This window comes from Falco naumanni, chromosome 4, assembly GCF_017639655.2.
Source record: "Falco naumanni isolate bFalNau1 chromosome 4, bFalNau1.pat, whole genome shotgun sequence".
Classification (NCBI taxonomy): domain Eukaryota; kingdom Metazoa; phylum Chordata; class Aves; order Falconiformes; family Falconidae; genus Falco; species Falco naumanni.
This window is the reverse complement of record NC_054057.1, coordinates 111,816,388-111,843,096: the sequence shown is the minus strand read 5'-3', so window position 1 is coordinate 111,843,096 and position 26,709 is coordinate 111,816,388. Positions and strand designations below refer to the sequence as shown.

At 44.5% G+C, this 26,709-nt stretch overlaps 1 protein-coding gene across 19 annotated transcripts in view; it reads left to right on the top strand.

Moving 5' to 3' along the window:
* Positions 1-26,709, top strand: part of IP6K1 (inositol hexakisphosphate kinase 1) — a 39,192-nt gene that overhangs the window by 9,692 nt on the left and 2,791 nt on the right. For 7 of the 19 annotated variants that reach the window (XM_040590022.1, XM_040590008.1, XM_040590011.1 and 4 more), the window contains 4 exons: positions 19,925-20,270; positions 22,594-22,804; positions 23,409-23,593; positions 25,825-26,000. In XM_040590022.1, the coding sequence (XP_040445956.1) occupies positions 20,048-20,270; positions 22,594-22,804; positions 23,409-23,593; positions 25,825-26,000 (795 nt within the window). In that variant the 5' untranslated portion in view covers positions 19,925-20,047. Of the gene's footprint in view, positions 1-4,864; positions 4,998-5,412; positions 5,458-9,249; positions 9,310-9,453; positions 9,478-11,556; positions 11,648-19,924; positions 20,271-21,847; positions 22,392-22,593; positions 22,805-23,408; positions 23,594-25,824; positions 26,001-26,709 lie in introns of those variants that run through there. The other 12 variants (XM_040590020.1, XM_040590009.1, XM_040590012.1 and 9 more) reach the window with 11 other exon arrangements.

Genomic DNA, 26,709 nt, shown 5'->3' with positions numbered 1-26,709 from the left:
TAAAAATCACAATGTAGTGTCAAGTTGGGAAGTTAGAGCTCATGTTTTCTTGCCTGTGACCCTTAAGAGTCACCTGCTTAGGAAAATTAAACTGATATCAAGTAGGGGGCATGGATTTGCAACGTGATTATGTGGCTTTAGCTCCCAGTGGACATGCTTATAAGGTCATATCTGCTACAAATGCTTGGGACAGCTGCATTAATCAGTATGTTCATCCTTGCCTAGTGCAGCTCTCCCTTAATGTAGATACAGTTACAGTGATAAACCCCACGCTTTTAAAATAAAGGTTTTTTTTCTGGGGGTATCAGGAAGGTAGACAGCGACATGAGTGCTTTCTCTTGTCATTGTGGCTAGCACCCTTTCCTAGGAAAGAATTAGGTAGATAAGTAGGGCCCCAAGATAGTCTTTTCCAGCTGAATTAATTTTTTTGATCGGCGGTGTAAAAATAGAAGGGGTTGCAGTGGGAGAGGGAGGGCATCCTCTATCAGTTGGTCTAATAAAAGATTTTACCTGTCTCTACAAACCTTGCTATATTTGTTCTAGAATGGGTGCATCACAGGGCAACCTGCAGTTGCCTTTTCTCATACAATAAATTAAGCTGTGTGCTGAGCATTGATACAGTCTGGAGTAGTGTACATCTGACTGCCTTGGATTTCTCTGCCTGTCTGACCTTTTTCAGATGCTTAAGAAAGCCCCAAATTTTACTAAATATCAGCGTCTCGAAACTATGTTAGCAGAAGAAACCGCTAGATAACAGCTGCTCCTTGTGCTTTTGGCACTAGAATTTGTTTACCACAGTGAAATGAATTTGTTTGGATAATCTTACTTTCATGCTCTCAAGTCTTTCTGTGGAATTGATGTGCTCCTGGATTGTCTTTTTCTGTTTCTGCCTTTTGAGTGTAAAAGTTGCTAAAGCATTTGGTTCTTCCGCCAGACAGCACCACATTGACTTGAAAGAGGTGCCCTAATTTGTGTCTGTATCAACAAACTCAATTCAATTGATGGACTAGGACACAAAATCTTAAAATCTTGAGAATTTAATTATCAGGTAGGACTAAGTTGAAATGGGGTTCGAGGGGATTATGGGGAAAAAAATACCAAACTGCGGTCTCTTTGGAACAGTATAGAGATGGTTTACTTGAATATCCTGTGTTTCCTTTCTGAAATGCTGTTTTGCTGGTGGCTGAAGTACACCTGGACTGAATGGTTTGACCAAGATAATTGAAGCATTCAGTGGAAGCACCAGACCAGTAACCTATTCCTAGCCCTTTTCTTTCCACTTGGATGACCTCAGATCATGATTATCTAAAGAATCTATTAACCAAATCAACCGAGCACTTTCCTGACCTGTTAAACTTCAGTAGAGAGATGTAAGAATTGGCTGTATTTCTCCTGGCTTTAAATATTTTAACAGTGTTCAGACAAAAGCTGAGCTGTCCAGTAAAACCGCATGATGCCATATGGCGCCTGCCAAATGTAAGTGTTGTCAGCTTCGCCATGTAGAAAAAGACAAGTGTAGCTGATGCAAAATGTTTGTTCAGGTTTATCTTCACAGTAAGACAGAAAATTCTAATGCGTGTGCCCCTCCATTCGGTCTGAGACTCAGTTCTGACTGCTGAAATGCCCTGGTGTATCTCTAGAGGCTTGTATATGTGAGATTAAAGTCCTCTTGGGTAGTGAAATTCCAGACTGTGTGAGGCTGTGAAGCTTACTGTTACTGCCTTGCTTTACATGGAGAGGGGTAGGTGGAGCTTATTCAGATAATGTATTAAAGTCAGAGTATTCATCTTTTTGTTCAAAGCTGCCATTTGTGTGACGCCTGCAGTTCTGGCAGAACTTCCTCAGGTCAGGATGCTGCTCTGATGTGGTCTAGTGGTGACAAGAGGCAGAGGTGGAACCCACGCCATGGCTAAGCATATGCTTGTTTTCTGGCCACAAGTGAGAAGATGGGCGTGCTGATGTTTGCTTGTTTGGATCTTGGGCTTGTTCTCTTTCTAACAATGGGAGTCATACTGAGTGGGCATTGCTACAGATTTCTTGAAGGCAGAGATTCTGTAGTCCTCATTTCCTTTAAGAGAGCAGATTTCTTGGATTCCTTTTATCTAACGCTGTTCATTTCTGTATAATTAATTCTCAGAGAGCACAGAAAAAGGGCAATGTATAGATATGAGGAGGAGATGGATCAGAGTGGTGTCACAGCCCATAGTGTATTGTAGGAATTGTAAAGCTGCTTTACAGTGAGCTTGAAGCAAACCAAATTAAATACTGGTTTTGAAGGGCCTTAAGGGTGAGATTAGCTTGCTTGTGATGGTTCTTCATGGCAAATGTGCATTTGGCTTTGATGCATAACTCAGACTTGATAGGTTTAAATCTAGATGTCCTAATTCCTAGGAAACAAAACATTTGTGCTGCTTCCTGAGTACTGGAGCCAGCTTCTGCTCCTTACCAGCTGACTTTGCAAAGGGAGGGGAGAGCACGAAACGTGTCATTGCTCACAATGTGCTCTTTGGATAGAGTTCCTGGATCTCTACTGCAGGGTCAGTCTCCTCAAAATGAGAAACACTTTTCTTCACGGATCCTAAATGGCTGTTTAACAGTAGCTGTGCTCTGTTCCTTTGGAAGTTGTCACAGCTGGGAGTGGGGATGTGGGGTCTTTGCTTAGCTTTCCTCCTCAGTGGCCCACATGCAAAGCAGAGACAAAGGAAAAGTGAGTATCTCCTTAAGTTTTCTAAGTAACAGAGTTGTGCAGGACTGCACTCTGGATGTGAAGAGGAAAGTGAAACTTTTCTTCAGTGCTGTGAGGTATGAAAATACATGGACAAACAGCGTAATGTTTTCCTTGTTAGCAGAGGTAGGAAGAGACAGGTGGGAGAGTTTTTCTTCTTTGGCCCTAATGAGGTCTGTTTGGCTTTTGCATTTAAGATCTCAACATAAATGGGGTGGCAAGTCACTGCAAAGGCATTTTTTGCTTAAGTCAGGTTTGTCAGCAGCTTAATAGGACGTGGTTTCCTTAACTTGTGAAGAAGGTTTATGAGCAGTTAATGGGTATCATGCAAGTTTTTCTGTAGTTGCTGTATTTTCTTTTGTTTGTTTATTTTATTTTGGGGAAGTAGTGGAGATATTGGTGTAAAGGACAGGGGGTCTGCATTGCATATCTGCATCATGACCTGAGAAATGAATTGTCTTAGTCAGTTGAGCTGTAGTGAATTGTCAGGCTGTTTTTTGGCAGGCACAAGTTTGTCAGTGGCTTCAGTGTATGGGTAAGGAAAATCCACTTTGAGTCTGTCTCTGCTGCTGAAGAGATGTACTTACCAATATCCATGTCTTGCTGAAGGGACTCGTGCCTGAGGCAAAAGCTCTTTCTGGTTTTCTTTCAGTTGTTTGCCCAAGTAATCAATTTTATCATTGGAAATAGATATTGAAGTTTTCAGATCCACCTTGTTCCCAGAAGGGGGCAGGGGAGACTTGTGAGTTCTGGAGTCTGATAAAATGTACTTTTGTTTGCATGTGTTACACTTCCGTGCTAGCTTTCAGACACAGCAGGCACTGCCATTGCTTTGGCAGTGTGAGCGTGGCACAATGAGACGCCTGCTCAATGCCAGAAGCCTGCAGCAATGACCTCGGCTGCGAGCATTTTGAGTCCTTTGGCTCTCCTTTCTCTTGGGGAGTATTAAAACAGCTTTGAGTTTTCTCCTGCTGTTCCCCCATATCTGATGCACTGAGGTGTTATGCATGTAAAAGCCATGAGAATATGGAGTTGTCATAAAGCATCTCTTTTTCTATACCTAGAGCAGTCTGACTAGTTGACATCTAAGTAAAAAATCTTAGTTCCTTATTACATAGTCTAGATTTTTCTTAATTAAACCTGAAAAGAAGCTTCTCTGTTAAACTTCCTTAGGGATTTTCAGGAGAGCCTAGGTTTGTTCTTTACAGTGCTGATTTTCCTTTGCTAAATTCATTCAGCCTGGCTGACAGCAAGGAGGAGGCTTTTTTTGCCTGACGTTTTAGAAATGGGGTCATGCAACTCTCCAGCAGGTTGGTTTAACATCCTGCAAAGAGATATGCGGTTTCTTTGACAACTTGGAATACAGACAGAACAAACTCTGCTATGTTAGTCTGCATTTCTGTCTTTGAATTTTGGAAACAGCTGCTTTCCCTCAGGACAGTGCATATTACAACATCCCTGATAATTATTACGTAGCTTCTACCTGTATGTCAGCAGTAAAAGGGTAAACAAAGACTGCTGAATGAGGTGGCGGAATGAGTGATGGTTGGCACAGATATGCTTGAGGTATTTGGTGCTTTTTATACCTAAGTCTTCAGCAGCAAGGTCTCCTGGGCTTGTGTGTTCAGAGGCAGCGTTCAAAGAGGAAACAGCAGTCAGAAGCAAATTAAAGCAGTGAGGGATTACGTGAGAGAATTTGAGCCATATGAGTCTATGGGGCTTGTGCCCAGAGGTGCTGAGCTGGCTGTGTGATAGTAATGCCAGTCTTGGTCATCTTTGAAAAGTCAAGGAGGTGCTGGGATTGTCTCTGATCACTTGACAAAGGCAAATGTTGCACTTGTCTTCAAAATAGACCCAAAAGATAATCCAGGGACCTACAGGCTGGTGAGCCTCGCTTCGGTCCTGGGGACAGTCATGAGTCAGGTCCTTTTGGTGCCCCCTTTCTGGGCACGTGAAGGAACCTGCCTGGGAACAGTCAGTATGGATTTACCAAAGGTAAGTTATGTCTGACCCACCTCATTGTCTTCTGTGATTAAAATAATCAGATTTGTGGATGAGGAAGAGCACTAGAGGCCATTTAGGTTAAATTTACTGAATGTTTTGATGCTGTCTCCCACAGTGTTCTTGTATGCAAGTTGGGACGTTACAGTCTGGATGGGTGGAGTATGAATTCAAGCACATAGGGGAATTCTTAAGAGTAAATGGAGTCAGGGGGAGATGAACTGGTGATTCATAGAGCTCTTTTCACACAGCAGGACAATAGCTTCTGAAAGTAGGCTTTTAATCGGTCTTTTTTTTCTTTTTTTTTTTTTCTTCCCTCCTGAATGTCGTTCTTTGCCACAATGTGATAAGAACGGATGGAAGACGGTATTTTAAGAGGTTGTCTGGGTGAAATTCATCAGTCTTGCTTATTATCGGTGTAGAAGATTAATCTGTCCTTTTTTTTTTTGGGGGGGGTGGGGTGCAGGGCTGAGCGACAGGAATGTTCTTAAAGATTACCTTGTTTTGTTTTTCACTCAGTCATATGTGTATATGTGATAGCCACTGAACTATAGTTAAGTACAATACATGGCAGTTGTGGAGATCTTTGTCATACCTGACCTGAACTGCCATGGAGTGTGCATGTGGAATGCTGAGAGGTTGTTTTGAAAAGAAGAAAAGCAGTTGTTCAAAACTTTCCTTTTCAGCAGGTTACAGCCTCTTTGGGTTTGACCCACTTCCTAGAATAAAAGGTGAGCTGGAGGTTTTCTGTCAGTCCAGATCTTCTGTGTACTTTGATTTCTCTTCAGTGTTCCTAAAATACTAGGGAGCATCTGATAATCTTTGGGATTACCAATCTGGAAATAATACTGTTTCGTTAGAGCTGGACAGGCTCACATATAACTGCTTCTGCCCAAGGGGCTGTAGTTGCAAAATTAAGTATATGATGCTTGCTTTGGGATTTTTTTTTTCATTTCCATTATTGCTGTGACTGCCCTGCTGCAGCCAGTGGTAGGCTTTGGCATTAAGAATTCATCTTAAGATATCTAGTGTGGTAGTGTGCTAAATGAAGGTGCCAGTTACAAGCAAAGAGGTTAATGGTCTTACATAATGTTTGCCTTGAGGTTTTTGTCACTGCAGAATTAAAAATAGCAATTAGAAGTTTTGTTTCGTCCTAGTTGTGGATTTTTCTGTGGAAATCAATTACTGCAGCAACTCACTTTTTTTATCGAAGCTGTTTTTCCTGTTTTAAAAGCATCATAATTCAAAAGTTGAGAACTGATACTAAAAATCAAAGTTCACTGCAAGCTGCTTATATTTGTCTTTCAGTTAGTGGTCTCCTGGAAAGCTGTAGATCATTCTTATTTTATCAAAACTACTTAAGGAATGTAATTTGAGTTCCTCTGCATTTACAGCTTTTGTAATAGTTCTTCATGGGTTTAGCTCCTTGTGGCTTCCGTGCTTCTGTGGTTAACCCTGTAGCTTCTCTGTGCAGTTATTAGTTAAAACTCTTTAACTCTTGGCTTCGCTTAGCTATTGCACTGTGTAGTCTGAAACAGCCAAGGCCGTGGAATATTAATTACACATGCATCTGAGATCTATCTTAACGACATTTTTTTTTCTTCTGAGAAAATTTTGCCACTTGTCCGAAATTGGAGCTGACTGTACCCATTGGGATTATCTTGCATATGTGTTAATCTCATCCTAAATCTCCATTCACAGAGATTGTGCCTCCTTGATGACGGTGTGTTCCTACCTGTTAAGGTTTCTCTTCATGTCTAGTCTTCAGTTTTTGTAACTGTGGAATTCATAATGCATTTAAACTGTGATTACTTTGTGAAAGGAAAACCTGCATCTGTTCACCTGCATGGCAGCGTAGGTTACTTTACATCTGTGTGCTATTAAGTGGTGAGGGGAATGATTCCTGATTGTTTTTGCCTAGGGATCATTCGGGACTTGCTTCCTAGACCCCATTCAGAAGTGTCCAAATGGTGTCTTGTTGGAAGATGCAAACCCCAAAAGAATGGGTTTAATACTGTTTTCAAATTCTTGGTTCCTTGTGTCTGTGAAAGGCAAAAAAGATTTACGTAATTTAATTTGTTGCAGTCTACTCCTTGGCTTTCCTTTTGAGGTGCCAGTGTGTTCTTGCAGTGCACTGCTGCTCCTCACTTCGTGAAAACACACCTGGGCTTAGCGCTTGCTGAGACTCTTTGGTTTAATACTTGCTGTGGAGCTGTGAGCTGCATTCGCTAGACTTGCCCTGATTTTTTTAGCTTGTGGAGGTCTTAGTTTTCAGTTGTTCCATGGTTAAAAGTCTACTTCCAAGGGTAATCGGTAGCCTGCATGTGCAAATAAGCTGAACTGGTATTTGAGCAGGGAAGCCCTAAGCAGACCTGCAGCTGGGCATGTGGCAGCCACAAAGCAGAGTCCCCACCGTACACCACTGCCTTGCCCTGTTTGCATTAGAGGTTCCATTTAAAGTCCTCATCTTTGAGCAGTGACCTTATAAATTCTTCTAATATCTCTCTGCTGATAGGAATGAAGAGACAAGACATAGTGTTAATGTGTAATATCGGTGAGCCAGTAGCTGAGTAGAGGTCTCCCAAGGGTAGGATTCATAATCCTCTTAAGGGAGAGGAGAGTCAAAGAGGCTTTAGGAGGTCACCTTTTGTGGGGTGAGAAGCAATCCCTGTGCGAAGCTCTGCCTCTTTGTGATCAATTTCTCTCCCTTTTTCATATTTCATCTCACAGCAGTGGAAAATAGGTCTAGTTGAATCGTGCAGGAGTCTTGACCTCTGTAAAACTCCTGCTGCCTCAGGTTTGCACAAGCAGAGACTACCTGCCAGAAGACAACTGTGTGTATATGGGTTGATAATCTTATGTGACGGCATTATGAAGTCTTACTGTATACAGATGCTAGTCTGTTACTCCTGAGACACTTAAAGCATGCTTTGATCTAAATGAGACCACGTGCTTCTGCATAGGGCTCAGCAGCTTCACCACAGTTTTACCCTTGCCTTTTGTCACATTGTATTTCACTTGTATTGGGGAGTTGTGAGCAATTCAGGTGTCTAAATGCATCCTAAATGATGGCTTTATTGAATTTTCTTCATGTTTTAAAATTTTCATGTGCATATTTGATATTTAAAGAGATGTACTTCCAATGTTAGCGACTGTCAGCTTCTTCTGATTTTTGCAAGAAACTTCTTGCTTCTGATTTTTGATAGTCTAGGAACAGACATGTGGCATTTGCTCATGAACATACTGTTATCTTTAAAAAGACCTACATTTTTTTTGCAAGATTGTCCAAATACAGTAGTGCTAGAAACTTGTTGCTTACTTCAGAGGCAGCTGTAGCTTTAACTGAGTTTTGCAGAGGTGCATTGTGTATGGAAGTAGCCCAGACTGTTCTTTGTGTGCTGTCTTCCAAGTGGCAGCAAGATGACATCTTGCTACATCTCTGAGGCAAAACTAGGTCTTCCAGGAATCCCCTATTTGATTAATGCTGTGTCCAGAGTTAGGTGTTACAATCAGTGACAAGAGCTAGCTAGAACAGATGTTGATTGTGAAGAAATGGGTGCCAGGCTGAAGTTGTGAAACATACCTTATTCATAAAGTGAAATTCTTCTGAGAAGACTCTATAATGTCACTAACATGAAGGTATTGCAGTGCACAGTGTTCGGTCCCTGGCAGATGAGGGGTAGGTACGTACGTGTGGCTTTCAGAGCTCTTGATGGCACGAGACCCCTTTCGTGGTAACACCAGGGACAAATTACTAGTTCTGGCTTTGTCTCACCTTTAGTGCCATTACAGCATATCTCGTGAGGCTTTCACTTTTCTGAGTACGACAGCACACAGGGAGCTCTGATATATTGATTGACAGCTACTCTGGGTAGTACCTGCATTGCAGATGTGTGCATTACTGCTGAAACTTGTTTGATTATGGAGCACTTCACAGTAACTGTTGCAGTGGTTTCCTACCTGAAACCCTTTAGGTGGATCAGCCCTTGCTTCCCAAAAGTCTTGGTTGTACAGGAGCAGTCAGCTTTCTGAAGTGACTTTTTAAATAGTTTAATCAAGGTAAAGAGAGCCTTGGACATAACCCAGGCAGCAGTTTCTAAGAATTCTTTGTTGTTCATGAATCAGTGTTGTTTGTATAATGTTGTTGTCACTGTTCCTCCTGGCTTTGCTCCCCAGTACTGCTTGCACGTGGCTGCTGCTGTTTGTCATGCCCTAGTTAATCACAACAGGCTATTTCTCACTTCCCCCTTATGTATTTTTAGTAGCTCTTTTGCTCTGAAAGTAATGTTGGTAAAAAATATCAATGGTGTGTTTGGAAAATCACAACATGGAGAATTTGATGATTTTTTTTAATGAACAATTTAAATCTTTTCTACAAAAGTGCTTTCATATCTATATTACATAGTCCTGTTGTGATATTTCCTTCCTTAAGACTGCAGCTTTGCAGTTGCTTTAAGTTGAACTGTAGCATTTCCTTTCCTTACCTTTAGTCACAGGTTCTCACTTTCTTCTTTTGATTCTAGGGGGATTGTTGAACCTCATGATCAGGTCTGTGAAGGACCTGATCCAGCTAAAAACTAAAGGTATTTTATTTTGTATATTGCTATTTTAGTTTCCCCACCAGATCAGGTACTTAATCCAGCTGTCTCCAAGAGCGCTGATGCTGGAGTAAAGATGATGTCAGGAAAGAGGTGAAAAAGCTGAACGATCTTTCTGCTGGGAGTAGCAACTCATGTCTTTTTAAAGTCAGGGTGAGACTGTTCTCTGAGCCCATGGTTGCAGGACAGTTGAAGTTGAATGAAACTGGCACTGCTTCTCTTCTGCCTGCCCTTTCCCTGCTAGATGATTCTCCCCTTTACTTTTGTTGGGCACTGGCACTAAACCAGTTCAGGAAGCTACATTGGCGAAAACAACTGCCCCTCCCCTTCCCAAGTGAACTTTTTTGCTGGGCTAGTTTCTGAGCAAGATCAGGTGAGTGCCAGTGCTGACTCAGGAGAGGGGCGAGTTTGAAGAGTGCTGACTTGGATTTATTTAAGCTGTCATGAAGCTATACTCTGAGATATGTGTTAAGGAACAAAGGGTAAGATGTGCCAAATAACAATTTTGTTGGTTTTCTGGTTCCTCATGGATTGATGTGACATCTACAAAACAAGACTGCTGAACAGCTTGGAGACTCTGATTCTTGCCTTCTAGAGCAGACACAACAGAAACTGTAGAAATCTTGTTTCCTGAAGCCGTTTCTTTAAACGTGTCTCCTGTCTTGTTCTAGAAGTCAAATCTTAATGGTTATTCAATCTTTTGTGCCTTGTCTTCAATGAGAAGGCCTTACATAATGGTGTGTGTCTGATGTGGATACCTGTTACCAGCTGAAAGCAGAGAACTGAGAACCAAGTACTTTCCAGTAGGTTGCCAGGCAGCCATCAAATAGGAAGGATTTTCAGTTGGTTTCGTTTCAAACAGTATTTGAGCTGGTAATTTGGGAAAAGAGCCTTCAGTCTGTTTCTCTCATGGTTGTTTTTAAAGCGTGCTAAGCATGTCTTCATTGCATAGTGCTTATTTTGGTTTTCCATCTTTCTTTTTGTATTTCCATGTTAAAAATCAAAATTCAGCTGCAATTGAAGAGTTGCCAAAACTGGAGGTAGACTTCCTACTCTTTGAATGCCACAGTCTTCAAATCAGTGGGAATCTGGACATCACGTAGGCTTGAGTTTTTTTGAATGGAAGATGACCAAGATAGTTAATGGTTACAGGATTTCTAGGAGAATCTTGCTTCAGAACTTGGCCCAAAGCTGTTAATTTGCATTAGTGACTGTTAGTCATGTTTTTATATTTATTTCAGCCTGCAGACTGCAAAAATGACATAGAATCTAGGACAAGCAACAGCTTAAGGGAGCTCAGTAGCCATGCCTTCCTTACTTGTAGGGTACGCATCAGTGTGACCTCATTTTGTCTCACTAAAGAGACCCTCCATGCGGTTGTAAGCTGCAGCAATAAAGTACCTTACATGTTCAGTTTAGTAAATAATCCTGTTCTACAGCAGCCATGAAATAAGAGGTGAGCTGGGAATGCAAACATTGGCTTTAGGCAGGAGGATAACCATCAGCAATTCAGCCACCTTGCGCTGATACAACTGTTTGTACAGCTGCACAATAGATTGGGGATCTGACCTGGGTTGAAAAGTAATCCTTAAAAAAAACAAAACAAAGCGCTGGTTTATTTTTAACTACAATCGCTTCCCTAATTTGATTCATGATGAAGCTGCAAACAGTTGTACCAGTGCAGCAAAATTGAGTGGGAGGGTGCTGCTCATACTGGTGCAGCTGTCAAAGGATTGCCTGTGTAACCATGGTCTGAAGGAGGGATTAGAACCTGATGTAGCTTGATCAGTGTCAAAACTAATCTGAATATAATAAAGTTTGTTGTTTTGGTTTTTTAAAGCCAAGCAATTGGATGGAGTTTTTTTTCATTGTGGGGATCACTTTAAAGAGCAACCAAGACAAGCAGTTGTCTCCTCCACAAAATCTGCCCTGTTTTACCAAGTTAGAGAGAACATGGTAGATGAATGAAGTATAAACATGCTTTTTTTCCTTGTGCAGAACAGGCTTTTGATGTATGGGTTTTGACTGTCATTTCCCTATGAGAGCTGGAGACCTAGCTGTTTGCCTAGGTTTTCTTCCTTAATTCAGTGTTTTTACACATTCTGAAAGCAGAATAAAATAATGAAGTGCAGGTAGATGAAACTTTTTTGCTTGACTTCTAATTTTAAATAAATTTTATATTTTGTTTTTCTGGGCATGTCTTCTTTTTTGTCTTTTGTTTTTTCCTTATCTTCTGAGGATTCTTTATGAGATGGTGGAGGGTAAAGAGCCAGAAAACACTCCTTTATCTTCTTTGGCAGCCCACATATGGTCTGAAAGTGGGGTATGTGTGTGCCCCTGCTCTTGAGTTGGGGGATTTAGCTGCTTTTCCTATTGCAGAATCCTCACTTTGGCCGCTTTGCTTTCTGTGTAGCAGCTGTAAGATGCAGCATGTTGACTGTTCCTTTCGGTTCCTGTCAACCACCCGCTCAAGCCTTCAAACTGGTTTTATTGCTGCACAAGTACTTCCCTTTTCTGGAGTTTTGGTGCTTTTGCTGGAGGTTTCCTCTTGTTCTTATGCAAGCTGGGAGGATCTTGTCCCTTCTTCCCACCAGCCTTCCAGGTATTTGTACTGGCTAGGAACCTGAGGGACACAAGCTTAAGGTGCACAGCTGCTTCTACTTGTCAAGTCTGTGTGGAGGTGGGAGTGGGAGCTCAAGCTCTAAAGGTGCTTGCACACCTTTGTGTGATGACAGCATCTTTCCAGCTTGGAGGCCAGCAATTACTCTGTAGGTCATTGGGCCAAACTGACTTCCTTGGCTCTGGCTGTGACACCACCCAAGGACTTCTGGGTCATTTTTAACCAGGGGAAGGTAAGAACTTAATTTGGCAGGCACCAATTGTTCAGTTCATCCCTGTTGTTGCACAAACTGTGAGACTGCCACTCACTCACTTGATCATGGTGGATTCTCAGCTGTGTGGTAGGGCTGCCCACCCCCCAGCACTAAGCAGTCCTCTCCAGTGCCATCCATCCAGCTAAGCTCTGTGCCTGTTACCACAAAATGACATGTTCCTTTTCTCTGCCAGCAGTGGCTTGCTGTGTGGTGTGTTTGTCCTCTGGTTCAGCACAAGCATCACAGCGCTGACTCATGCTCTTAGTGTCAGCATGGTGCATTTACCTGCTCATCTGTCCCACCTTCTGATGCTGTTGAGGTTGTAGAATTTGGTACCCACAGCCAACATGAAAGCGCAGTGTTTCTGAATGTGCTCCTCCATATGCTGAACTCAGCATAGTTGTTCCATCCTCCTCCTATGGGGAGGCATTTGGATGGAGTTACCTGGATGATCGTGTAGTCCTTCAGGACTTTCTTGGGGACGTGGCTTGCTTATTTAAGCCTCACTGTTGGGGAAGTCTGTTACTGAAGAGCAGGTATGCTTTATTACCAGCATTAATGAAAACTTTAAACATAGGATTTTTGAGGCAGGTGGAATTGTTCCCTCTGTTTATTCAGTCTGTAAGTTGAGTTACAAATTCTTTCCAAGTTAGTCTTTAAGCCAAACCTCTTCAATGGGATTGATGTGAATTTTTTTTTCCCTTTATCTACCTGTTATGACGTAAGGACTACAATTATCTATCAGTGAGCCTGTTGATGAGTTTTCTGAGCCCCTTCACTAGTGTGAGTTTAGTAGGGGCTGTAGCAATAGGACAAGGGGTAATGGTTTTAAGCTAAAAGAGGGTAGATTTAGATGAGCTATTAGGAAGAAATTCTTTACTGTGAGGGTGGCAAGACATTGGAGCATATTGCCCAGAGAAGCTATGGATGCCCTGTCCCTGGAAGTGCTTGAGGCCAGGCTGGATGGGGCTTGGAGCAACCTGGTCTAGTGGGAGGTGTCCCTGCCCATAGCAGGGGGCTTGGAACTAGGTGATCTTTAAGGCCCCTTCCAACCCAAACCATTCTATCATTCTATGAAATGTATTTTCTTGGTGGGTTAGGTTGATTCCTTATGGTTTGTGACTGTTGAAAGTAACTTCCTTTCTTAACTGCCTCTGACTGTTGGATCTGAGAGTTGTGCTGAATGGCAGCATTTGCACTGGAATAGTTTTTAAAAATAACCTGTATCCAGCAGAGACTTTTTTCCCTCTTTGTAAACGAGATGAAGAGAAGCCAGAAATCAGCTCACAGAAAGCTGAGCAATGAGGCCTCACAAGCACTGATCTTCCTTTAAGCTCTTCTCTAGAAAGAATGTGTCATATTCTCATCTCTCCTTTAAAATGCAAAGCTAATATTGGATGACCCTGCTCTCCTAGGCACAAACTTGGAAGAAAATCTTCTGGGCTGGTACTGATAAAGCAACCTTTTGTTAATGTATGGATCCGATTGGTTCTTGCTGCTATGGAAACTCTCAGGCTTCAACTGGAGCCAGTGCTTCTGAACAGAGAAGGAAGGTGCCCTTTACTATGGAGACAGGGTATCTTTGTGGCGAGGTGCAGCAGGATTCAGCAGCTCAGCTCCCTCTCACCTCCCTGCCTACTGGAGAGGAGAGTGGCGAAGACTGGACCAGGACTGAACTTTCTTCCAGCCTCCCCTTTGCAGTGACACTGATAGCAGTGACAAGGACTGGCAGGTCCCCAGGCAGCCTGTGCCCTCCTGCCGATGGGCTGCATTTCTCCAGTGAAGAAGGGGGAGGAGACCAGAGGAAAGAGCAGCAAGCAAACTAAATTGGCTTATATCATCTGTTATGTGCGGTCCCTTCCTGCTCTCCAGCCTGATGTTATCGCAGAAGTGCCAGCTTTTCCAGCATCAGGCTGAACAGGAATAAAAGCTGAAAGGGCCATCCAAGCCCTGGCTTTGGTTACTGTCACTTGCAGACAGCTGCATGACAGATGATCACAAAGTGTTGCAGAGCACCTGCTCCATATGTTGCAAAACCTGACAGACGTTCCCTGTGCACTGTTTTGTGCTAAGGCTTGACTTTTTTTTTTTTTAAAAAAAAACACCCGAAGAAAGGGGAGAAGCTACTCCTGTAGCATGCCGGTGTGAGAAGACAGGTACTGTCTGTGGCCTGGGTCTAGATTCCTACCCAGGACTTAAAGTAATTTGTCCCCTTTTGAAAACGTGCGGTGCTTTATGTATAGGTGACAGCAGAAGGGCCTTTGTAATTACTGCTAATCTGGCCTCTTAAGAAAAGAGCTGCCTTTAACCCCAGATCTAGGCACTGGTTTTAACAAGTGGTTTAGGCATTCCAGCCTAGTTAAAATTGCATAGCTCAGCCTGTCTTCAGAAAGTGCTGAAAAGGCTTGGCTTCCGCTCCTTTCTTGGGAAGAGAAGAGGAGAAAATTCTTGGTCTTGCAGGCTGCTGGCAGAAGAGCTGAAGCCTTGCGATGAGTTGATAGAAGTATGGCACAAGGAGTCTTCCTTCAAATCTCTGGGAGACAGAAACATAGGATATGCCTAAAATTAAGCTTGTAATACAAGTCCGTATTTTCAGGCGGTCCCTTCTGAGTTCAGTCAAGCTCTATCTTAAAATAAGTTAGACTCTTTCCTTGTACATGCTTTGGCAGTTGGTGTATTTGTGCCCTGTTGTTGAGGCAGAAGTACTGGTGAAGGAGGTGTGCTTTTATTCAGCTCCTGGCATAGGGTGGAGCACACCTATTAGTGGCTGTTGTCCTCTGTGGCCTTCTTTATTGCAGTTCCTCCACCAGCCTCACTGTGGGCGTTCTTCTCAGCTGGCATTCTTCAGCTTTTTGTAAGACCTGTGTTACGCTTTTGATGCGTGCATGTGGATCTTATACCACTATCTGGCCTTGATCTGAAGAGCCACACTTGCCTTGGTGAGGGCGGTGTGTCCAAAAAGGACTGTATTTGGTAACAGTTCAAGCGTTGGACAAGATGCAGGAGAAGGCTCAGGATTCAAAGCTGTGTGCTCAGGCAGGCTGGGAAGGTTTGTGGCTTCCTGGATACCATGCTGGCCAAATGTTTCTGGTTACATCCTAAATGTTGCCACAGGTTCTTGGAGAGTTGTGTTCTCTGCCCAGGTCCCAGGGGTCATCTCCATTTTTTGCTGACTAGACAGGCATGTCTCAGGCATTTGGGTCAGCTTTTGTGCTGACAGGCTGAAGGTGGGTCACCCAATCCAGCATGGCTAGAAAAGACCATGCCTTTCAGCATGGATGGTAGCTGCTGCTTCTCTTTGCTAACAAGTCGAACTCACAAGTAGTCGTCACCAGGTACCCATTGGCCAAATGCTATAGTCCTCTTGCCTGTTATACTGGTATTTTGTGTTCTTTTGCTTTGTTTTTGACTACTTTGAGGTTTTTAAGGGAAAGCCCAACTTCTGTCAGCGTGACCTTGAGGTCAGTGTTTATCCCTCACCTATGGCCCAGATCCAGAATTGTCAGTGGCCATCTGCCTTAGTCTTCAGCACCGTAGGTCCTGAGGGCTGGCCACGGTCCTGGGAGCCACAGCAAGGCAGTGCTGGAAAGATGGACCTGCAAGCTGCTTGCAGTGTAGGCATGAGTCAACAGTGCTTAATGCAGTCAGCTTTCTCGCAGTGTAATATGTCAGTTTAAAATGTTTGTTCTCCTTGATATTTTGGAAGACGGCTTTACTAGTGAGTCATGAAGCACTGCCAGTGTTCCCGTACAAGAACACTTACAAAGAGTGGGAACATCAGCATTGTGGTGCTGTCTGCAGTAGTTCTTACGCCCATTGCAGTGCAGCTTTCTGCCCCCACCTCTCAAGTGTGTGGTGATCTCTGAGGCTAGTTTCCCTTCACCTTAAGTTACACCATGGAAGAGGACACCCCTGCTCTTCCCACACCCTTCTTCACAGTGCCACCTGAGGCTGTCAGCACAGGAGCTGGCATCTCCTTGATTCTGGTGGTGGTCTGGTGAAGACACTGGTGGCCTTCAGTCAGGGCTCACTAACATTTAAGAAGTCCTCTGGCTGGGTCTTCAAGAGCACAGCACAGTTTGTTTCTGTGGAGAGGTATGTTTCCTGCTGGAGGGTAATGTTGGCATTAAGGGCAGGGTTTACTCCACTTAATGGTTAGGAAGAGCAGAGTTACCTTCCTGACTTCTGGTTAGAGATACTTTGTGTGTTACAACAGGAAAATAGAGCTTACTGCTCTTTGTGCCCATCCTGCTAAAAGGCGTTTGAGCAGGGAGGTATGCAGTTCAGATTCAGGGTAGGTACGCTGACAGACAGGCATCTAAACTTAAATACTGTAGAACAAATTATCTTCAAGAGATTTTTGGGGTTTTTGTACAAGATCTTTGGTTTTTTTGCTGGGGAAGATAATGGAATGTGGGATCTGGTATGTCCTTTTGTAGTCACCAATAACTCCGCTCCTGAACCTTACCCCCTGCCTCTCACGAGTCTGAATTGATGGGTAATCTGTCTTGCCAACTATAGATCAGTTTTGGAAGGGGGATGCTAAACTGGCCTGCATGTTTTGCTGCTGTTTGAGCTATAGTGGTGGTGTTGGAGGACAGCAAAGCATCTGCTTGGATGAACTGGTCTCCCTCAAGCTGTTGTGTGGATTGTGTGCTGCGTTTTACAGTGTAATTGGAAGGCCTCCGAATTTCGTAAGCCAGCTAAAATAGTTGAACCTGTGCCTCTGTTTAGCAGAGGAAGGATGACTAATATTTAGGCCTTCAGATAGTTTCTGCTTTATATTTGTTTGAAACTACTGGTATTTTTCTGTCTTTCTTTGTGGATAGTGTCCGTGTTTAGTGATAGCCCTTGACTTTGAGTTAGTCTGATGAAAAACACTAAGCTGTGTCTTGAGCTATAGTGTCTGGTTTTCAAGCCCTGTAGATAGATAGCTTCCTCTTTAAAAATGTCTCTGAAATGCTACTTGCTATAAAGTATTTTTTTCTCACATTCACTTGTAGGTGAGAAAATACCGGCTATATATCTGTTTTCTTCAGCGGTTGTGGAGGAATATATGGAGCAGTCATAACTGGGTTTGGAGACTCTCCTCGCCTGGTGCCTGGCTCCTTCTCTGCATCACAGCCACAGAATGGGTTTTTGTGTGTCTGTCACTCCCTCCCAGGTGTGCCTGCACATCTGAAACGAGTCATGCTGCGTTTTCTTGGGGGCAGTGAAGTACTTGGCAGTGAGCCTGGGGTCTTCTTGATGGCTACAGCCTGTTTTTATTGCCACTTTCCCAGGAGCCCTTGGACAAGGGCAGTCATCTCATTGATATCTCTAGGCCATGCAGTGGAGAAGGTCTGAGGGACTCTGCAGAGCTGGTGGCTGATATCCTCAGAATTTAGGTGGCATATGCTTCGTTGTTGCTTATCTTTAGGAAAGAAGGCTGCTGAAAGGAGGCAGGGGGTTAAAAGAATTTTGCTCTGGTGGCCAAAGTCTGCTTGTAGCCCATAGGTGAGGCACTCCTAAATTCAAGAGCAGTCTGTGTGGGCACAGTCTGTGTGGACATGTGTGTCTGCCTAGGTGTTCGTGATCTCCATCTGAAGCTAATGAAGGTGTCTGAAACTAATGAGTTTGCTCAGATAATTGCGCTTCTCTAAAGTGTGGATAATAGCACTGCCTCCTGTCACTGGCAAAACTGGGACCCCGAGACATTTTGTGATTGGCTTTCCGTGAAAACTGGGACTGGTACCAGACCTGAGCATCACATGCACATCTCCTGAGTATGGCAACTACTGTTATCACACAGATGAATCTCTTATTTCTCTTATCCCTTGAAGTTTAAACTACAGGAAGGTGTGAAATTAAACTTGTCCCCTATGTTGTTTGGAATAACTGAAAACTCTGCTTTAGTCATTGGCAAAATAAAGGGAAACCAAATCAAAGACAAGGCTGTGTCAGCAAGGGGAGACTTAACTCTGTAAAGCACTGATCTGTTGCAGATGCTGGCACCTTGCTTGTTACCACATACTAACTACCATTAAATCAAACTAAAACATAAATGGTACAAGCAAGCCTCTGCTGCTGAAATTTCTTCTTGTTGATAAGCAAATAAGAGGGAGGAGAGAAATCCACAGCATGTTTTTGTCTGTGATACAATTTAGGCTCTGAGTTTAGTGGACGGACTTTGAATGATACTTGAGGAGACTTTGATATGTGTTGCTACAGTTGGGGTTGTTGGGGTGGTTCTTCCACCCCCCACCCCATTTCCTGCCCCCACCTTAAAAGCCAGCTGAATATTCACATTGTTCCCCTTACACTGAATGTAGTTGTGGTCATGTAACCACAAAAGGAAATGTTTTCCATTGGATCAGTGAGATGATTCAACTCAAATGTACGTACACTCGTACTATCCCAAAATCCAGTGCGAGGGAGTGAGCAGGAACGTGCAGATGAGGAGAGAGAAGCATTGTCCTGTTGTGGGGAGCTTTTGAGTTACGTTGCGTTAAACGTTATAGAGTATCGCCCCTCCTGAATCGCTTGAGCTGCATCTCTCCCATGATTGAATTGGAGGGGAGGGAGAAGAGCCCATCTTCGTCCAGAACATCCCCCTGCCTGGCAGTGTTGTGTAGCTGTGGGGACATCCCGTGGCCAGATGGGGAACAGCCTGAGCTGTGTCCCTTGTCCAGGCCTCCAAGATCCCTTAGTTCTGAAATCATCATTGCCCTCGGCTGTGGCTGTACTAAGAAACTGGAAATTTGATGAATTCAGAAACTCTAGTCACCGTAAGGTTCTTGTGCCAAAGACTTTGGATAACTCATCGTTGTGAGGAAATGCTGTTGTGCTTTCTACAGCAGCCTCCGGAGGATGATCTAAGCTGGAAAGGACAAATTATCTGGAGAGAATTTGGACAGCGTTAGTTTTCCGTTATACTGTGGCTGTGCTGGGCACTGAAAACACTGAAAGAGCATCTGTGTTCTCTAAAGCACTTCTAATCTCATCTGGATTTGGCCATCTCTCTTGCCTACCTCTAGAGACTGGGGACTGTAGTGCATGTAGGTTCTGTGAAAGCGTCAGGAAATAGTTATTGTCCCAAAGGGCTTAGACTAATAAAGGGGAGAATCCCAAGTGGAATCCATTCGGTTACAGCATATGCACAGTGACAGAATGATTGTTTTATTACATAAGAGACTCTTGGAATAGCTTGAAGAGAAGCGAGTCAGTAAAGGAGTAAACGGTGTTAAGAGTAGGAGGTGAACAAGAATTATTTAGTCTTTTAGATGTTAAAAATGCAGAGGCACAGAGGTGGAATTCAGATTCTTGAAATGTTTGTTCTGCCTTTGTCAGTCACCATTAGTGATAGGCAGGTGTGGGCTTGGTTTTAATTGTGCTGTAGCTCAGGGTTTGTGCTCCGTTATCATGTTGCCTTACTGATAAAATGAACTAAAGGATGCAAATTAAATGTTTTCAAGATGGGAGGCTGAAAATACTCTTTATCTCCTCCTTTCCCTCTTTCCTGTCATCACTATTGGAGAAGCTCTAGATGAGGCTGCCTCTGAAATTAGTGTGTGTTTACCTGTAGGATTAAAGAGGTAATGAGTAGCATTCTGGAGCAAGGGGGATGTAAACAAGAGAACAGAAGAGGAACAATTATGGATATAAATAAATACCGAAAACTTTTCCGAGCCAGCGGGCAGTGAATGCAAGTGGTCCTCTGTTCACAGAAATCTCCTTTGCTTTTTCAGATTACTGTGAGGAAGTAGATTGCCAGGATTTTCCCCCTGTGGCTGCCTGACTGCTGCTGAGCTACCCCTCCCAGCCCATGTGGCTCTCCCCATGCTCTAAGAGTGCAACTGGTGCCCAACGCAATGTGTGTTTGTCAAACCATGGAAGTGGGCAAGTATGGCAAGAATGCCACTCGATCCGGAGACCGGGGGGTCCTGCTGGAGCCTTTCATTCACCAGGTGGGCGGCCACAGCAGCATGATGCGCTATGACGACCACACTGTCTGCAAGCCCCTCATTACCAGAGAACAGCGCTTCTATGAATCTCTGCCCCCGGAAATGAAGGAGTTCACACCTGAGTACAAAGGTGAGGCCTGGTGTCATTCCAGGGTGCAGTTACATGCTTCAAAAACCTGCCCTGTTGTTTTCCTGAGCTACTGACGTCTACTGTCTTCTGGTGTCATTTCATTTGTTGTTTTTAATGCTCTTTGGCAGGCTAGCGATTTGATAGGAACGCTTGCAAAAGAGAAGAAAAGAAGTCTTTTTCTGTAGGCATGCAGAGTTCCTCTTTCTAGACAGAGAATATGCAGTGTGACAGTTGTAGTCTGAAGGTTAAGGTTATGGACATGTAACTGATGTAATTCTACTAGCAAGTTATTGTCAGTTACAGCCTTGACCTTGAGCAAATGAAGCTAGATCATATACTGAATGTCTGCGCATTCCAGTCCCACAATTTATTGCTTCCTCATCCTATCTCTTTTATGGGCCCATATCAGAAAGCTGCTGAAGCAGGAAGCATTGCTTTCCCAGTGCTGAGGTGGAGCCTTGTCCCCAGCTGCTTTGAAGGAATGGAATTTTCCAGCGTCTGTATCGTTGCAGGAGGTTGGCAGCTCATCCGTACCTTTCAGAAGCTTGATACGGTTTCGACCATGTGTGTTTTAGTCAGGATGGTGACACTGGCAGTTAGCGTTCTAGGGGGACTCAGCTTTCTTACTGCCTCTGCTTCTTAGTCACCACGTGGCATTGAGAAGACAGTGCTTCAGACAGCTGGGACCACCGTCTGTTCAGGGTCTTGCCATCTGATCTGGCTGCAGCCTGAAGGTCTTGAAGCAGTGTCAGCTTACCTATCTGTGTCTGTATGCAGGTCATGAATGAAAGAACAATCTCAGACAGATGGGTCCTCTTGTACCCTGAAGCCACTCTGGAGCCATATGGTGCTCTAGTGACCCATCAGAAATCTCAGCTGAAGGCTGTGCAGTTACTAGGACAGATACAGTGTCAGCCTTTCCTTGGGATGTGTTTAAAACTGATAAAGCTGGTAGTCCAGATGGAGACACGTCGTCTTGAAGTCAGATGCTTCTGGTAACCTAAAGGCAGGGGGGCGTGCACCTCCATCCTAGTGTGGGATCTCATCTGAGAGTCCCATGCAGTTTCCTGATAGTCCCAGAAGTTGTTCTTACTGATCTGGGCGAGGGGAATATTGGGGATGGTATTTCCTGTCTGAGCACACTGATGTTACTTTAAGATTGCCCTTTCACGGAGATATCTTGAGAAGCACGTCCAGGCAGGCAGAGCACGTTGGGTAGCATTTGTGTAGTGACATGCTGGAGTCTTGAACTGCTCTGAAGTTGTGTCGAGTCACCTGAACCTTGTAAGTATTATCATGTGTAGATAAGGAAAAAGAAAGGACGGTAACATGATGGCCTACATCAACTGAGCAGTGCAAGGTTTCCTCATGGTTGTGATGAATAATTTGATTTGGTACATCTAGCATCTGATACTCCTGGCAACTATTCAATACTGGTGACAGGCTAATGAAAGATTGTTGTCATTGTAAGTTAGGAGATGACCCAATAGTCTCATTTTCAGGACTGGGGAAGTCCCAAAAATGAAGATGCCAGCCCTAAGTAGAAGTGTTAGCTGTCCTGCTTTGTGTCCGGCCAGCTAGGTACATTCAGAGTCTGTGCTGTGGAAGATCTGTACCTTCCCTTGGACTATGGTGCTTTTCAAGAGCCTTCAGAAGTCAAAACTGGACAGGATGCAAATGGTCCTTCTTGTCTGCACCTGGCTGAGGTAGTTTTATTTCCAGACCCCTGGGACCTTGCAAATCCCTTTTCTGTGAAACTGGCTGACTTGTGGTAAGTGGTGAGTGTCACCTCAGCCTCGGAGCTGTGTACTTCATTGCTCAGATGCTGGAGAGCCCCTTTAGCCCAGGAAGCACACTCCTCTTTGGCCAGTAACAACCTTGCCAACAGCAGGAATGCTTCTGCAGGACATAGATCCTTACCCAAATGAACTAGGTATGTATTTCCTATGCTTGGCCCCCCTCGACATCTTGGTAGACTGTGCTTGACTTTCTCCAGTTTGGCGATGTTTGCTGAAGGACTGAACGGAAGGAAATACACCCCTCAGCCTACCAGCTGCTCTTTTGTCCTTCATTTCCTGTGGGTGGCAGAGCTTCCCCTGCTGCTGCCGACTGCTCACTCAGGTAGTGACGCAGAGCACTGTTTGGGGGATTTCTCCTCCGTGCTGTGCTAACAACATGTGTGTTCCTGTAGTCTTACTGCTCTGGATTTGCTTTTCTGCTTTGTGAAATGTGTTTTCCTTTCTCCTGTTGAACATTTGGATGCTAGTGGTTGTGTATTCCCTCCCCTGGGAAACTAAACTGACATGTCACTTCTCTCTGGCAGGTGTGGTATCTGTCTGTTTTGAGGGGGACAGCGATGGCTACATTAACCTGGTGGCCTATCCCTACGTGGAGAATGAGGCTCTGGAGCAGGATGATATGCCAGAGAGGGACCAGCCACGACGCAAGCACTCACGTCGGAGCCTTCACAGATCAAGCAGCGGCACCGAGCACAAGGAGGAAAAGCCTGGCCTGGCCAGTGACAGCACTGAAAGGTAAAACTTTGAGGGCCCAGTAACAACGTGAGTGGGAAATCTCTCTTCCCCTTTCAACTTCGGTGCTTCTTCTGTTGAGGGCCTTTTGCACTTCCATGCAGTGGGCAGACTCTTGCACTTGCTAGCCTGGCACACTGTGGCACTGCAGACTGTGTCGGGAGTTCTGCTGGGTCCAGGACTAACTCATCCACATGAAACTCTTCTGACACAGGGTAGCCCTTGGCAGTTTATTGGATGTGGAACCAAAGCGTGTGGAGCAGATTTAAACACTCTTCAGACCACTTGGTTATTAACCCAGAGGTTTCTTCCAAGGGTGCTTTGAATATGGGTCTCTGCCTCCTCACACCAGCCAGAGCTCCCTGAGAAACAAATGTTCCTGCTTACTCTATCAATTATGATGCAGCCTAGCAGAGATGTTAAACCAGATCCTTGAGCGTGGGTCTGCAGCCCAGGGTATTAAGTGAGGATTTGCTGTTAAGAAGGTTTATGTTGTGTGAAGTGTGCAGGGAACAGGAGATGTGTGCGAGGGGAGGGTATGACAGTTGTAGGTATCTGGAGAATGCATGGATTCTAACAGGCCAGTTTTGTTCTGTCTTCATACCAGCAGCATCCAGGAAATGAAGAGTCCCAGGGTGGACTTGCACATCCATTCAGATGTTCCATTTCAGATGTTGGACGGGAACAGCGGTCTGAGCTCTGAAAAGATCAGCTATAACCCCTGGAGCCTGCGCTGTCATAAGCAGCAGCTGAGCCGCATGCGATCAGAGTCCAAGGACCGAAAACTCTACAGTATCCTTTGGGAAGCAGAGCTGAGCGTGTCAGGTTGCTGCTGCCCTGGCATTACACGTCTGTGCCCTGGGCAGCTACACCTGCATTTCCCTTGGCTTTCCTGTCCTTCGTACGACCAAAGCTGCGTTACGTGTTTCTTTTCCCTTTTCCTTCCTGCTTTCCATACAGTGACGCTCGTGGCTGACACTGATGCTCAGAGAAGCCGTGTTTCTGACTAGAGCCCATGTTGTTCTTCTCTGGTTCTTCTCTTTGTTGGCTTGTTTTGGCAGCAGATGCAGGTCTACCCTGTTCAGTCATCCCTTGGGAGGGAGCTGTGTTTGTCCTTGTCATCTTTCTTGAGTCTTTTCCAGTTCTACTGTATCCTTCTGCAGACAGTGACCAGAACTGCACAAGTACGGAAGATACAAGTGAACCAGAGTTTTCCACTGGTGTTCAATGCTGTTGTCTCTCCTCTCCCTCAATTCCTAACTCTCTCTTGTTCTAAATTTTACTTTGTTACCCCAAGATCCCGTTCCTGGCTGGTAGTAGTAGTCCCAAAACACACTGCTTTGTACGTTTAAGAATCTTTCTCTCCTTACGTTTAATATCTTGCCTGTAAACTTAAGCAAATTTTGCCTGCCCATTTAATGGTCAAGTCAGTCTCCTAAGGTTCTTGCGGAGTTTTTCACAACTGCTCCTCATTTGTGCAACCTTGAGTAACTTAGTACTTGGAGCAGATTTGTCATGTCACTGTTCACTTGTCTGGATCACTTGTTGAACAGCGTGGCTCTCCCCACAAAGACCCTGCTGGTGACTTTGGCTTTAAGGCCGGTCAGGCTGGTTTGTAGTTCTCCACGTCTCCGCGTTGCGGTAGCCCCTGTTCAGTCTCTTGGTGTTACAGCAGTATTAAATAAGTTACACATCTTTTATTTTCTGTTTGATGTGTGATCTTGTCTCTTGGCATTTGTTAGAGAATTCTCTGAACTCAGAAAGTTCTGGCTTGGGAATCCCCTAAACTCTTCCCCAGTCACAAAGCAGCAGAATATTGACATCTCTTTTTAGGGAGCATCTTCACGCACCCCATCCCACACCCCTCCCCTGTAGGTCCTTTTGTACTTTATCTTTAAACTCTTCAGGCAGCCTGACTGGCTGCTTCATACAGCTGAAGATTTGTTTTCTCTGCTTTTGCAAATTGCTCCTCGTGCTTTTGTCTTAAACTTGCCAGCTTGTGGATTTTTTTTGTTTCACCTGCTGGAGCTTGATTCTGTTTTCCTCACATAGAAACAAACTTACTTTTAATAGCTGTATTCTTCATCATTTTAAATGTGTGGGCTTCCTTTTCCTATGCTCAAAAGTGTGCTTTGAGCCTCCAGCTTTTATTTTTTTGCCTACACCACTTGCAGAGAAGTAATTTCTCTTTAGCTGTCCTATTTTTTTAATCACATTTCCTTATTTTTATGAAGTTCCTCTTTCAAAATCAAACATAGTTGTTGCTAGATACTACTCAATGTTAAACTTCCTTGCAGGCTTAATCTAGCTGTGCTCTGGTTGCCGTTTCAGTGTAACATGAACTGTGCCCTGCAGGGCTACTCACGGCAAACGTCAGGGTTGTTTTTTCCCCTTTGGGACAGCCTGCTGCACTGATTGTCTTGGGTTTGTTCTGTGCTGTGCCCTAATGGAGGGTTTGCCCGTTGTGTGTGCTGGTAATTGAAGGCTCCCGTTACCCTTCTGTTTCCTGTCTTTGTAGCCTCCCTGGTTTCCCCCTGTGTCAGGCAGTGTTGCTGTTCTGGGCAGGCCAATAGCAACAGTACTGTGTTATTAATTGAGCCTTGAATTTGCAGTCTGTGGGGATTGTATTGTTTATCCATATGGTTAAATTGTTAATCTGATTAGACTTCAAGCTCTCCCTTAATGTATCAGTAATTCTTACTGGCATACCCTATCTTTCCTGACATTAGTGTTTTGCTCTTTGGTTCGCTCTGCTAGAGTTTCCTGTACACCTGCATGTGATCTTGCTGACTGTTGGCCATTCCACTTTCCAGGCTTGCTTCTTCTACCAGCTGTCAAAGCCTGGGTGCCTCTATTTTTGGGTTTTACCCTCCTCTTCACCTCCCCAGGTGGCTCGTTCTCTCTGTTCTTTGGTTCCTGTTTGTTTGCTGCCTGATCCTGTCTGATGCTGGCCCAAGTCCCTGTCTGGTGGCCTAGGGGAGCGGTGTCTCTGACAGGTGAGCTCTCCTTGACATATCTCCCAGAGTTCCTTTTGCTGGAGAACGTGGTGCATCACTTCAAACTTCCCTGTGTACTTGATCTGAAGATGGGGACCAGACAGCATGGAGATGATGCATCTGAGGAGAAGGCTGCTCGGCAGATGAAGAAGTGTGAACAGAGCACTTCGGCCACCTTGGGTGTGCGCGTGTGTGGGATGCAGGTAGGGATCCATGGGGTTGCAGGTCTTCACGTTCATTTTTGCAGCTCCATTAGACTTCCTATTAGTGTTTTCTGCTAAGCACTGGGTTAAGAGTTTCCCGCTTCAGGTAGGTACACCAATGTTGTGCTACATGCTTTCTGTCTTCATTTCTAAGCCTAGAACAAAGGAACCCGCTTCTCCTGCAATGGCCTGCTTTATCCAGAGCTGTTTTGTTCACAGGCATTAGGGGATTTTCTAATAAAATTCTTCTGGCTTAGTGTTCAGCCAGCATCAGGAGGTGTCCCTCTGTCGCAGCATCAGCTGACATTTCCTTCTGCACTGTACTGAGTTAAAAGGTTGCTCTTGTGGCTGGGCCCTGCCCACAGGGATTTGCTGCTGATGCTGTTGTGCAATAGCCTCTCCTTTCCCCACCCGCAGAAGGATTTTGTAATCCAGATCTCTGCCCGCAGACTCTGAAGCAATGAGGGCCTCTCATCAATCACATGCTGCGTAATAACAGCAACACATATCAGCAGCTCCCGCTGATGGAAGATTGTCTGAGTTGCTGTAAGACTTTGCTTTTAAAGCCTCAGGTTCTGTTGTGCCATGCCTCTTGGGGACACTTGGACTGATTAGCCACCTTTTGGGTGTCCTGGGAGAGAACCAGTGCTTGGATGCCCTGGCTGTGCCTGTGGGCTGTACCCATGAGCTGCTTTGGGATTCGGGGAAC